Here is a 14,709-nt window from a genome sequence, read left to right as displayed (position 1 = left end):
AATAGAGACAAAGACGACTACTTTATTAATTGGCCTCTCTTTGGATTCTCTTTAAGATGAAACTCTTCCAAAGAGAAACAACAAAGCAAATTTAACACCATTCCTTGTCAAATAGTTATGGTGATTGTACTCATCAGACGTTGTTTTCTTGTTCTACTTCTACTTGCAACATTCTCTTGCTTCTCCCTGAAGCTCTGTTTCGGCCAGGACAGTATCACGTTCTCGACTCCGGTCAAAGACTCAGAGACACTTCTCTGCAAAAATGGTATTTTCAGGTTCGGCTTCTTCACTCCTGTAAACTCCACTGGTCATTTACGTTATGTTGGGATCTGGTACGCTAAGGTTCCAGTTCAAACTGTCGTTTGGGTTGCTAACAAAGACGCTCCAATCCACGACACTTCCGGTGTTATCTCGATCTCTGGCAAAGGAAATCTCGTGGTTAAAGATGGTCTAAACCGTCTTATATGGTCGACGAACGTCACGCTACCACTGGCTCCAATTCCAAACGCTACATGGGTTCAGCTAACGGACAATGGGAACCTTAGGCTGCAAGAAAACAGAAACAAGGGTGAGATTCTGTGGGAGAGTTTCAAGCATCCTTATAACTCTTTCTTGGCGAAAATGATTATCGGGACCAGCAACAGGACGGGAGAGAATCTAAAGCTTACTTCATGGAGAAGCTATACAGATCCTTCCACAGGGAACTATACAGCTGGCATTTCCCTTTTCCCGTTTCGTGAGCTCATGATCTGGAAAAGCAATGTCACAATCTGGCGTAGCGGACCTTGGAACGGTCAGATTTTCGTCGGCTTAGAGGATGAGGTAGCTCTTCTGTTTCTCGATGGGTATAATATTATCAGTGATAATAATGAAGGAACATTTACAGTGTCATATGCTACTGATTCTCCCATGTATCACATGAACTTGGATCCTGATGGACTTCTATATATAAGAAGCTGGAGTACTTCTAAGAGAGCTTGGGAGATCGGTAACACTATTCCAACGACAACTTGTGATGTATACGGTAGATGTGGTCCATTCGCGAGCTGCAGTGTAAAGGAAGTTCCGGTATGTAAATGCGTAAATGGGTTTGTGCCGAGGAATAGCACGGAGTGGAATCGAGGGATCTTCACTAATGGATGTGCGAGAAGAGTTCCATTGAAGTGCAATGTAAGTGGTGGAGGAAACGGAGATGGATTTTCTAAAATGCAGAAGATGAAAGTACCAGCCAATGCGGAACAGACTCTAGCTAACGAAGAAGCTTGTCCTAAAGTTTGTTTAGATAACTGTTCTTGCACAGCTTATGCATATGATCAAGGAATAGGATGCATGCTTTGGAGCGGGAACTTGGTTGATATGCAATCGTCTTTGAGGAGTGGTATTGTTGATCTTAATATTCGGGTGGCCAATTCGCATTCAGGTTAGAGTTTTGTTTACTCTGATAGTCTCTATTGTTTTCTTCTTCTCCAATTAGTTTGACTTCATCGACTTATTATTTTTCAACAGACCGTGAAAAAACACATAGTAATCGAGCAATTATGATCACAGCATCAGTGCTAGGCGTTGCGTTTGTTGCTGTGGTCTGCATTCTTTTGGCATGCCGTAAATTCAAAAAGCGTTCAGGTTAGAGCTTTGTTTACTCCTTGATCATAGTTTCAGACTGTTTGCTTCATTGATCATTTGCCTTAGCAGCACCAGAGAAAGATACAAGTGCAGAGATAATGTTTAAAAGAATGGAAGCACTTACAATTGTAAACGAGTCTGCTCCTAATCAAGGCAACCTCAAAGATCTTCCTCTTTTTGAGTTTAAAGTGTTAGCTGCATCAACCGATAACTTCTCGCTCATAAACAAGCTCGGTCAAGGCGGATTTGGTCCTGTTTACAAGGTAAAGGCACTAAACAAGAATCCTTTTGATAAGAGGTATCAATAATCTCAGACTAATTGAGTGGCTGGCAATTTTTTTATTTAGGGGATGTTGCCTGAAGGGAAAGAAATTGCTGTCAAGAGGCTCTCACGGGCGTCAGGACAAGGGCTAGAGGAACTTATGAACGAAGTGGTTGTGATTTCGAAGTTGCAGCATCGTAATCTGGTTAAGTTACTTGGCTGTTGCATTGAAGGTGAAGAAAGGTTGTTAGTATATGAGTACATGCCAAAGAAAAGCTTGGATGCCTATCTATTTGGTAAACTTATCTCCTCTGTTTCTTAGCTCTGTTTTTTACTTGAAGAAGAAGTTAATGCTTTTGCTAGCTTCTCTCAGACCCATTGAAGCAAAAGATTCTTGATTGGAGGACTCGGTTCAACATAATGGAAGGGATTTGCAGAGGTCTGCTGTACCTTCACAGAGATTCAAGACTAAAGATCATACACAGAGATCTCAAAGCCAGCAACATTTTGTTAGATGATAATCTGAATCCAAAGATATCTGATTTCGGACTTGCAAGAGTTTTCCAAGTGAATGAAGATGAAGCTAACACAAGAAGGGTTGTAGGGACATAGTAAGTATTCATTCCCAAAAAATAGTAACACAAATATTTTGAAAACCAGTTTTATCATAGCCTATATGAATGATTTTTTGATGTTATTGCAGCGGCTACATGTCACCGGAATATGCAATGGAAGGTTTATTTTCAGAAAAATCAGACGTTTTCAGCTTGGGGGTGTTATTTCTAGAGATCATTAGTGGGAGAAAAAACTCTCACAAGGAAGAAAATAATCTCAACCTTTTAGCTTATGTAAGTGTGTACTAATATTAGTGTTTAGTAACTTTGCTAGCTTTGAAACTCACCTGTGAATTTTACAGGCGTGGAAGCTGTGGAATGAAGGTGAGGCTGCTTCTCTAGCAGATCCAATCGTCTTGGATGAGTCTTTTGTGAAAGAGATAACAAAATGTGTTCACATTGGATTGCTATGTGTGCAAGAAATTGCAAACGACAGACCAAGTGTTTCAACTGTTATCGGGATGCTAACTACTGAGATCACGAACCTCCCTGAGCCGAAGCAGCCTGCGTTTATAGCAAGAGGAGGAGTTTATGAGGCTGAATGTTCTGACCAGAGTAGTCAGAAGGTCTCTATCAATGATGTGAGCCTCACAACTGTAGCAGGACGTTAAGCTCACAAAAGCCAACCAATCTGCCTGTTTATATGATATATATGTTCTGAGAACTATTATGTTTAACTGTTTGATTAAAGAATAAGAGAAGCATTTCAAAGAAACTATGTCTAGGTTCACTGATTAAAGGTTGTTATTACTACTACAGACATACCATTTTCACAAGATGCAACCTGTAGGGGTAAGGATTTTGAATTTACACTTCTTTATTTTGACAAACATAAAGACATGCCAACTATCAATCCTTACAACTAACAGAAACACCATGCACAACACTATTTAGAAATGTTTGAATGAAACAATGAACTCTGGTCGCTGACAAACACGATCTATGTTGTGCTTTAAGCCTTTTAGATTCTGAGTTGATAAGAAAAACAGATATCATGCGTGATACTAAGTCCATAAACTGCAAAAGAAAAGTGATACAACAGAAACAATGTGTGTGGCATCTTGCTCAAAAAGGGAACAAGGCAGATTGATACACAGAGATGTACAAAGAGAACACTTTATTCAAATTCTTTGCACCATCATTCTCAGGCAGTAGTTTTCATTGTTTTATGTTCACTGTTCTTCAGTTCAGAGAACAAACGGGCGGTTAATACAGGTAACCGACCGCCTAAATACAATCTATGTAGTTAGAATGAACCAAAATCCATAACAACAAAAAGAAAAAAAGAAAAAAAAAATAGAAAAATAAACAAGATGAACATCAAGAACATGTACTTTGTTTCTATGTTCCTTCATCTAAGATTTGTAAAACTTGTCGGACTCCTATTATGATGACAAACAAAATTTAAAAAGAAACCTTTCTTCTCCTACGGTGCCATCAAACCATCCACCGTGTAAGAGAGAGACTTAGCCCAGTCGGTTTTCAACACCATTGTCTGCAGCGTGTGCATCACATCGTATCCTGGATCAAGTTTCCTTTGCCAACCCTATAATAACCAGAATCAACAACCAATAAGACTGAAGCAAACCTAGTCTAGAGTTACCATTACGCTACAGACAAGTTTCAAAGGCAACATCTTCAAACTCAGTTTCTATAATAAGCTTAGTGCACTAAAATTTTGAAAACAGCAAAGGTTTTAGCTCACCTCGAGAACTAATGTTGTGACCATCACAGTGCACACATTCCCATCAATATTAACTCTATGACGTCTTACTTTCTCAAGTAACTCATGCATGCAATCTGCTGGATGCACTAAATCTCCCTCAGGAGTTCCCCAGAATTTGAACGCTTCTTCCACTTCCTATCAAAACATAAACATATCATCCATTATTACCGAAGGTGTATTAGGAGCTTTGAGTCAAATGTATTATTACCTCAATAAAAGCCTCTGGATTAGGACAATTCTGCTTTCTTGACAGCTTAAGCGTCCTCTCAGCAGCCGTCCTGCCATCTCTAAGCGCAACCGCCTTGAAAAAATCAAGCAAATTCTCTCTATCATTCTTAGAGAGCTCTGCAGTCATTCCAACATCAAGGAAAACAATGTGCGGCTTCTTCGTCTTGAACACTCCACGAGAAGCCTTCTTCCGAACAAGGATATTCCCCGGATGCATGTCAGCGTGAATAAAGTTATCAACCAGGAGCATCTTCAAGAGAGCATGAGTACCAATGTGAGCCAACCTAGTCTTGATCCACTCATGTCCCTCCATGCCGTCAACATAGCCCGCCACACTCTCTCCGTGCTCATACGTCTCAACCAAAACCGCAGGGTGCACGAGAGGATACACAGGTTTAGGGAAAGAAACATCTTTCCATCTCCTGAAGTTGTATATGAACCTACTCAAATGAGAAGCTTCTCTTGCGAGATCGACTTGAGAGAGCATGAAGACACCAAACTGCTGCACACTCTCGTCCAGCCTCAGCCACTTCAAAGCCGGAACCAAAGTCGACACTCTTGCAACAAAATTGATTATCACAAAATCTCTTCTAATAGATTCACCAACGCCTGGATGTCTAACTTTAACAGCAACCAGAGAAGACTTTGACTTCTGTCCTGGATACTGAAACCTCAGAGAGGCTCTATGGACTTGAGCAATGCTCCCTGACGCCAAGGGGGCTTCTTCAAACTCCTCGAATATCTCCGAGAGCTTACGGCCAAAGGCTTTCTCTATAGTCTTCTTAGTGTAGGCGAAGCTATGCTGAGGAGCGTCGCTGTGAAGCTTGGAGAGCTGCGTGCAGAGATCCTTGGGGAAGAGGTCTGGTCTAGTAGCTGCCCATTGACCCCATTTGATGAAAGCGGGACCCGCTCTCTCGAGAGTTCGGTGGACCGTCTCGAGCCATAGTTTCCTGAACCGTGGCCCGCATAGCTCGACGACTAGGCCCATGAGGATGCTGGGAGTGAACAGACAGGATATGTAGAAAGCTCTCCCGATTAAAATAAAGAACTCTATAAGGGAAAGCAACAGCGAAGTCAGGAAGATGGGACCGTTCTTTGCTCTTGTGTAGAGTGATTTATGAGAAGGGTAGGGATCTAAGGGGGGAGCTCTCTTCTTCTGCGCCCACGCTAGCTTTCCGCAAGTGGCGGCTATGATGCCGGGTGTTAGGAGGTGTGAACGAAGGGAGAGAGACAAGCAGAAGGCTTGAGCGATGGTGTTGAGACGAGGTAAGTTCCATTGGCGCATAGAGTACTTGCGGTGAAGCCTTTTCCAAGCAACTTGAGCATGGTGAGTATGAGTAACTACATTTCTAGCAGAGACGGCTGTACAATAACCAACTCTAGCGGAGGAAGAGTGAACTCTGAACTGAGGAGACCTTAGGGAAGCTGTAACAGCGGTTTTAAAGCTTCCCCATTGGGATCTTGTCTCTTTGTGGTTTGAGAAAAGAGATTGAGTTTGTTTTCCAACGAGTCTATAGATGAAAAATCTGCAGTAAACGGATGAGAAATCATCAGCTTCCCAAAGAAGAATCCGATTAACAGTAAACGTTGGAAATTTTACACCTGAATTGGAATCATCATAACTACCTACAGAGGATCCGATCAACATTAAGACGTATAAACCGCTAAAAGTTGGAAACTTTACACAATAATTCAGTAAAAGAATCAACGTTTGGAATCGTAAATGAATCTCCGAGGAAATGGGAATCAAAAAGCAGATCAAAATCCATGGTTGGTTCTACGAATATACAGTCCAAGCTTGAGGAACAGACCTTGACATGGCGGTGGCAGTGGCGATGGTGAGAAACAAAATGAGAAGAGGTGGGTATGATGGATCTCTAAAACGTTAAGATTAAGGAGCATTTTCTCATTGGCTTCCACTTGGTGGTGAAAGGGCAAAGGATAAGAGGGTCACCGTTGTTGTCTCCCGGCGTTAATTGGGTTTCGAAAGTACCTCCCGGAGAAGACCTAAAGCCGACGCGAACAGAGAGAGAGAGAGCAGAGAGAGAGAGAGAGAGGGAGGCCCACAACAAATGTAAGATCTTTGGGCTTAGGATTAATGCTAAATTTGATTTTTGGTCGACGTGTGACATTGTCAACCAAAGCAATGACCGTGAAGCAAAGACAGCCTGCCTGTCCGAAACATTTCTCTCATAAAACCAAATCAGAATATGTTTATGTTTTGTAATAAAATTGTCAAATTTGAAAGGTAAAGGTTGGGTGCAGAGCTATATAGTGTAGATTTATGTCTCAGTTTTTTTTTTTTTTTTTTTTGCATAGTTGGTAGTACAAACAAAGAAAACCAATAAAATAAATATCTGTCGATAATAGACAAGAACAATCCTTTTTTTTTTTTTTTTTTTTTGATCAAAAATTTATGTCTTAGTTACAGCTCTGTATTTGTTAGGTACGGACGGTAGACAAAATCTTATTTTTATGTATTGAAACTTCTTCTCTTCGCTACTTTAAGGGAATTGTTTTTACTTTTTCCTTCTTCCAATCGAATTAAGCAAAATGGTGATTAAAAGTTTTCTTGTTGAAGGAATCAGATGGGAATCAGTAACAGAAGCGGAGAACAAAAGAAGCAAATGGCAGAACTTAGCAAAAACCTTAAAGAAGGTGAGAGGATGCTCGAGCCCCGTCATCGTCAGGCTCCACCCCGCTTTCAACCATGTGAAGAAAGATAGTTTCCGCATTTTCAACTTCCCCATTCCTGCACTCCCGATGAATCAAAACCGTGTAGTAGTGAACGTCACATGGTTTGAGAATATTTACAAACCGTGTAGTAGTGAGAATATTTCTTACTTAATTAGTTTTATTTTAAAAATAATAATTTATTATTTTAAAAATACTCAAATTTGTAAATTTTGCATAAATAAATTCTTGAATTTTTAATAAATGTTAATGGTTTTAACTCCAAAATAATTATTTGTATTTATAGTTGATATAAAAATTTACAAAAAAAAATGAAAAACATTATTTTGTGCTGTCAAATGATTTGAACATCAAAATCTGATGAATCCCGTAAAGAGTAGCGATCAAGATACACATATAAAATATAAATATAAATATCAAAATTTTACTTCTGACTTTATCTAGTACGGTTTGGTTTTTAGATTTTCATGTTGCTCATGTTCATTATTTTAGCTAGGTTATTTTATTTCTATGGTTATCAGCTGGAAGCGTTAGGCGTGGACAAAAAAAGCAAACCCAAAATCTGAACCTAACAGATCAGAAGATAATGAATCTGAATCTTGAACTAGAGTAGAGTTGGATCCGCGAGCCTGCGCGGTATATATTTTTACCGTTTACAAATAATCCTAGATATTCGGATTTCGGTTCAGTTTCAGCAAATTTATTTTGGTTCCTCGGTTCTAGAGATTTAAGATCCGTTAGGGTATTTATAAATTTCCACTCGGTTCCGGTTTTTCAGTTAATTTGGTTGAAAAGTAAAAAAAATGATTTTTCAGATTAAATATCAGATTTTTTGGGTTTTCAAATACAAATTCGGATAATTCAAATAAATTAAAATATTGTGGATAAAAAAGTATTCAAATTTTTGGGTAATTTGACTTGTAAGAAATTTTTTAATTATTTTATTATTTTAAAACTAAATATATTTAATGTTTTTTTGGTTTTAGAGATATAAAATCTGTTAGTATAATTGATATGATTCAAACCTGAACGAAACTATGTTTTTTGGTTTGCCACGGTTTGGTTCGGCTCTTCGGTTTAGAGTAAATGCGTCAATGCCTAATTACAAAGATCAATAGTTTATATATATTTTTAATATTATAGATATATAAAATTTACCATATTATATGTTTGTTTATATATATATATATATGTACATTATAAAAATAGTATCTATAAATACTGAATAAATAAATAGAAATATTTATCACTTTATATATATATATATAATTATTGAGCTTCTTTCACTTTATATATATATATATATATAAAGTGTTGTTTTATTTGTAAATATATAAAAACAGGAATATATAAAGTGAACAAATGTTTTGAAAACAGAAAATATGCTTATGAATTATTTAATATACATTCTTTTTATTGTTAAAGTTTTACTAAACAAAATATTCCTTTTTATACAAGCCGAACGTGATTTTCAAATTTTGAAAACAAAATATACAAATTGTGTTAGTAAGGTTGCTATTGTTTTATTTATGATGATTGCTCTTAAATAGGAAAGATGTTTGAAATGTTATTGATTTCAGGAAAATACCGAATTTAGTTTTGATTTTTTGCACCGAAAAAAATCTTTTGAGACTAACTAACCAAATTTAGTATTTTAAATATATTTTGCATTTTATACAAACCTCTTTGATGTAGAATCTTTTATTTACTTCCCTTTCTCTTTAGGTCTTGGTTTTATACGAGCAGGAACCTGCTTTTAAAGGTCCAGCTTTCACTCAATAATGTTTCGTATATGTTTTAAAAAAACCTGGAAAAATATACAATTATAACAAAAACAGGAACCATAATATGTAACTGATTTAGTGGTATACATGAAAAACTACTTAGATGAGGAAGAGTTCCTCGATAATTACACGCTTGATTAATCATGATATATTGGATCAAATTTATGTGATAGGTCTTTCACGATTGGTATATAATAGTAGTATATTGAATTTTGTATAAATTGGATTTGATTCTGCGGATTGTATTATGTATTATATTCTTAATGCAACACGTCATTTTGGGTTAAATCTTTAAATTTAATTAAACTGATTTAATAATGTTATTAAATGACTATATTAATGGTCAATGGCATAAACTTGTAATCTTTAGGAAAAATGAGGCTATTTTAAATTTGTACTTCCCTTCTAATAAATTAGATAAATACACAGTTTATTGTGGTTTTTGTTTTATCCGAACTAAACATGAATTCAAGTAGATAACTTAAAATTTTGAAAAATTACCACAAATAGCACATTCGTAGTACCACTTTTCATGTTTACACTAATCATTTTTATCCTCACTTTTAATGAACGGTAAAAACAATACCCTTAGGGTTAACTAATCTAGACTTAGGGTTTAGAGTTGAGGGGTGAGGTAGGGTTTTTGGAATGTGAAATTTAGGATTCTAATAAATATATAAATAAATATTTAAAAAATATATAAATTTTTTTTAAAAATAGTTTCAAACATAATTTTCGTTTTTCAAAAAGAAATTTGAAAAAAACAATAAAAAAAAAATCGAAAAAAAATTTTCAAAAAAAAAATTTATAAAAAAGTTTGAATTTGAAAAAGTATAATTCGAAAACATAAAAATTTATTTTTTAATTTTTTTAATTTTTTAATTTTTTTTTTAATTTTTTTAATTTTTTGTTATTTTTTATTTAAATAATGATTTATTATATATATAAATAACAAGGGCATAAAAGTCTTTTGCCACTCAATGAAGAAGGTATGTTTGAAAATGTCTCTTTAGTAGTGGTAAAAATGAAAAGTGGTACCATGAAAATGGTAAACATGTAATTTACCCTAAAAAATTCAACAATAAAATATCAAATTCAAAACCAATACCGAATAAGTACTTAAAATACTCAAAGCTTCAAATAAATACATAAATAAATATCTATTACATGAACAATTAACTTAGTTACACAATTTCGTTCGTAAGAGTGGGGTAGGGAGACCCTCGACGGCTGTAGTTCTCGTCGACTTGGAGTTGGCGTTGAAGCTGCAAGAAGATGGTCTAGACCGGAAAAAAACTATCTGTAGAGAATCGGACATGGATTCTGATGTGCATGAAGCAGGTTACTCGAGGAGCAGTGGTAGAAGTAATGGTAGCAAACATTTTGATGGACTTTCGTTAAGGCATGTGTTTTCTCAGATTTTAAAATCCTAAGTGACGTTAGAGTCAATGTTTTTATCTTCTCTCTGAGTTTTTGTCTTTCTATTTATCTTTCAATATATTGTAATAAAGTAGCAGCTCGATTATGTTATAATGAGATGCCCATATTTGAATAGAAAAATTGCTACAAATAGCACATTCATAGTATCATTTTTCATGTTTATGCTAACCATTTTTACTTTTACTTTTAATGAAGGGTAAAAGATAATTATACTCTTAGGGTTAACTAATCTAGATTTAGGGTTTAGATTTGAAGGGTGAAGTAGAGTTTTTGGAATGTGAAATTTAGAATTCTAATAAATATATATATATATATATTTAAAAATATTAAAAAATAGTTTCAAACATAATTTTCGTTTTTCAAAAAGAAATTTGAAAAAAAAAATCAAAAAAAAAATAATTTCAAAAAAAAACATTATAAAAAAGTTTGAATTTGAAAAAGTATAATTCGAAAAAATAATTATTTTTTTTAATTTTTTTTAATTTTTTTAATTTTTTTTAATTTTTTCTTAATTTTTTCTTAATTTTTTTTTTTTTATTTTATTTTTTTTATTTAAATAATGATTTATTATGTATATAAATAACAAGGGCATAAGAGTCTTTTGCCACTTCATGAAGAAAGTATTTTTGAAAATGTTTCTTTATTGGTGGTAAAAATGAAAAGTGATACCACGAAAGTGGTAAATATGTAATTTTCCTTTTTGAATATTGTAATATGCAAATAGTTTAATTATTGTCATATATTCATTCGGACTAATTGGCTTCCGAAGAAAAGGAATAGAAATGACGCCACACCCGAAGACTCCATCATCTCCTCCTCCAGACCAGTTTGATTCATCCATGTCTTCCTGTGTCTTTAATATTTTGTTTTGGTCCTTGCAGTGTTTTGCTTAAAACTTAAGAGATTTGGCTTGTGCTGTATTATCATTGTGTAAGAAAACCCCACACCCTTTACCAAAAAGATGAAACTTATTGGCAAATCTATGTATCCAGTGTGATCCATGGATTTAAACAATTGTGACAACAACATAACAAAATAAGTTAGGATGCAGAATAATTGATTTATTAATAGACCGATCCACGAGATGCTTTGTATGTTATTAACAGTCGTTTTATTAACACATCTTATGGATCTCCAGATTTGGGCACATGAGTGACATTTTCTAAACTGAGATATATTTTGTGTATTAGCTTATATGGTATTGATCAATACAACAATTTTAAGTTTGAATGTTGATCCGAAGAATGAAATGGCTTTTGCTCAATCGAGTATGGTCCAGAAAATATTCTTAAAAAACATTAGTGATATAGTTTTCACTTATATGATTAGTTGAAAATAGATCCAACCATTGGCAGTTGTCCACTATTGCTCATTTTACGCAAATCTTTCAAACTGTCAGCACATAGTTGTTGTCTACTTTGCTAGCTGGTAGTAGGCCTGGGATTTTTATCCATAACCAAATACCCGAACCGGAACCGATCCGAAATGGACCGATTCGGTTCGGTTTGGTATTAGTGTTAATTATCCATGTGTATCGGTTTGGTTCCGGTTTTTACCCGAAACCGAACGGGTACCCGTTTAACCCGAATTCTATTCTTAAAAAACATAGATTTGTATCTTTCGAGGGTTGAACCCGAGTTGGATAGGCAACACAACAACTGTAATACCACTAGACTAGTTCAACTTCGTTGTATTTAATACATATTACTAATATATATACGATTTCTATTAATTTTTCTTTAAAAAATAAAATAAATAAATAAAAACTGGTATATAATTATTTTATTTTGTAAATATTTATATAATTCATATAAGAAACGGGTACCCGGAACCGACCCGAAACCGGTAGTACCCGATCCGAAACCCGAACCGAAATTTACTAAGTACCCATTGGGTATAGAATTCATTTATCCGAAAAACCCGGACCCGATCGGATCTTATCCGAACCCGAACCGAATATCCGAAGTCCCAGCCCTAGCTGGTAGACAAACAAATCTCTAAGTACACATTTGCACAATCCAAAATCATATGTTTTTTTCTACAAAGAATGGGCTGATTGAGATGTCAATGAATGTTTAGGGGGATGAACTAAAGTTACAAAAGGGGTCAGGATGTTGAACTAGAATCACTCAAACTAGTTGTTCCACAGATTTTGGAGTTAGGCTTCAACCCTTGCCTAAACATCTCATTCCTCAATTCAATGGCTTTCTCCATCTATCAGGCCTTACGTCTCTTTCAATCATTGAGTTCCATAACTCAATCTCTCTCTTCACATCATCCTTCCTACAAAACTCATGGATCAGTGTTGTGTAGGTTATACAATCAGGGGAAACACCATTCCCTGTCATCTTCTATAGAAGCTTAGAAGCTTCATTCATTCTCCCTTGTCTACAAAATCCACGGATCAACATAGCGGTGTTAGCTAAAAGCCCCTTCAATATCGCATCATGAAGCTCCACAGCTCTCTTCATGTCTCCGTCTCCTTTGGTGAGAATGTCAAGAAAACAACCGCCCGTTTCTTGGTTAGAATCTCAGCTTCGTTCACAAACCCGGCTTTGGCTAATCCGTTGATAACAGCAGTGTGACTTCATTAGGTACACATCCCTCGGTTATCATCAAATCCCATATCCCAAAGGCTTTAGCCATGTCTCCTTCCTCGCAATAACCTTCAATCATGACATTATAAGTCACTCCGTCTGGTTTAATGTTCCATTCCCCCATCTCGTTAAATAGCTTTACTGCATCACGAATCAACCCGCCACGAAAAAGACCTGATATAAGCGTGGTGAATGTGTATATACTCGGCGCAATACCTCCTGTCGTCTCATGATAGAGCCTAAGAGCATTGTGTGTTTTCCCTTTGCTACAGTATCCACCCATCAGTGATGTGTACGTTACCACTGTTGGCTCCAACTTCTTGTTAATCATCTCCGCCATGAAACTCTCGGCTGCAGTGCCCGTTGATCAGTGAATTGTATGGATACACAGTTGGCTTTAATCCAGTATCAATCATTTTCACAAGGAAACTAAGTGCAGTGTCAAGTTTCCCTCTTCTGCAAAACATATCTATCAAAACTGAATAAGTCACATCATTGGGACACAAGCCGACCTTCCCCATCTGATCATACACCAACTCAGCTTCGTCAAGCTTTCTACATTTGCACAATAAGTCAAGCAATGCATTATACACAAACAGATTAGGCGACACGTCACTACTCTCCGCTAGGACTGAAGCTCAAACGTAACATCATCTCCAACCCCACTTCAAACTCCTGCGCTTTACACAACCCCTGGACTAAAGTAGAGTATGTCACATCATCTGGCTTCGGATTCTTTCTACCCCGACAGCCTCCCAGACCTTCAGCTTCTTACAAAGCCCATTTTATCAACACATTATACGGAACTGTACTCAAATCACAACCATACGAACAATCATTTCTCTAGCTCGAGAGAGATGTTTCAACTCACACAAGCAATGTACCACTCCTGAGTATATATACAAATCAGGACGAACACCCACATTGATCATCTCCTCAAACACCTCCATCACCAAACCATGTAACAACGCGCTCAAGGTTCTCACTTGAGGCAGTAAACCAACTTTCGTCGTCGTCATCATCCTAAACACCAAAACGCCATCTAAACCTCTCCTACTTGGTACATAATGCTGAATCAACAAATCAAAACTCGAGCTTACACTTGTCGTAACAGGTGTAACGCGCGTGAAAAGCCTCGATTGGATTTGACCAGAGCTTGGAACGCAGAACGAAGCCGTCGAGTGGTCGAATCCTGTGTGCAGGCTGAGGAAATTGAAGAACTGGCGAGGGAGCTTCATCAAAGAGGTAGAGTAGCATTTGCTGTGTGTTGTGATTCAACAAACCGAGATATCTTGGGAACCGGGCGGGTTGGGTCGGGTCGGGTTTAAGTCATGTGTGTGTTTAATATTCGACCAGCACAATGAGTTTAGACATGCAAAAACATCAAAATTAATTATATAAACCGAGGTGCAAAATTCATTTATATAAACTTTCACCCCACGCACCTAGTGTTTGTCGTTACAAGCTGTGTTGTGCAACACGTGATTCATTATGTATGGTTTTTGATTCATTATGTAATTTTTTGATTGTGGGTATGAAGATTTTTCACGAAAGGTTGAAACTTATGTGAAAGTGTGAATTTTGATTTTAGGGTTTTACTTTATCCCTGGTGCATTGAGTTTGGAGGAGCAATGCAAATGGATCAAAGAGAGCTTGACGAGTTTCCCTCAGCCTCCAAACAGAACAAATCACAATGCTATTTATGGTCTTTTTCCAAAAAAAAAAAAAAAAAAAAAAAAAG

General features: G+C 36.3%; 2 protein-coding genes and 1 pseudogene across 3 annotated transcripts; 1 reads left to right on the top strand and 2 right to left on the bottom strand.

The window, feature by feature from the left end:
* The first annotated feature begins 49 nt into the window (after positions 1-49).
* LOC106309443 (G-type lectin S-receptor-like serine/threonine-protein kinase At1g11330) lies at positions 50-3,223 on the top strand. Of its 2 annotated transcripts, none has more exons than XM_013746464.1 (7): positions 50-1,420; positions 1,507-1,623; positions 1,693-1,886; positions 1,971-2,181; positions 2,259-2,496; positions 2,589-2,733; positions 2,802-3,223. In XM_013746464.1, exons 1-7 carry the CDS (start codon positions 118-120, stop codon positions 3,108-3,110), a joined length of 2,517 nt encoding a protein of 838 aa, XP_013601918.1. In that variant the 5' UTR covers positions 50-117; the 3' UTR covers positions 3,111-3,223. The 2 variants fall into 2 exon arrangements, with proteins under 2 accessions (XP_013601918.1, XP_013601919.1); XM_013746465.1 differs by having other exon boundaries at positions 2,589-2,737; positions 2,802-2,910.
* A 378-nt stretch (positions 3,224-3,601) lies between these two features.
* On the bottom strand, positions 3,602-6,643 carry LOC106307296 (uncharacterized aarF domain-containing protein kinase 2-like). The gene is made up of 4 exons (XM_013744211.1): positions 6,265-6,643; positions 4,434-5,979; positions 4,205-4,360; positions 3,602-4,045 (listed from the first exon to the last, which is right to left on the bottom strand). The coding sequence occupies exons 1-4, from the start codon at positions 6,270-6,272 to the stop codon at positions 3,926-3,928; spliced, it is 1,830 nt and encodes a 609-aa protein (XP_013599665.1). The 5' UTR covers positions 6,273-6,643; the 3' UTR covers positions 3,602-3,925.
* Positions 6,644-12,427: 5,784 nt separating this feature from the next.
* LOC106309361 lies at positions 12,428-14,225 on the bottom strand (annotated as a pseudogene).
* Positions 14,226-14,709: the final 484 nt, after the last annotated feature.

The sequence above is a fragment of the Brassica oleracea genome, chromosome C8, assembly GCF_000695525.1.
Source record: "Brassica oleracea var. oleracea cultivar TO1000 chromosome C8, BOL, whole genome shotgun sequence".
Lineage (NCBI taxonomy): Eukaryota > Viridiplantae > Streptophyta > Magnoliopsida > Brassicales > Brassicaceae > Brassica > Brassica oleracea.
This window is presented reverse-complemented; position numbering and strand designations above follow the sequence as displayed.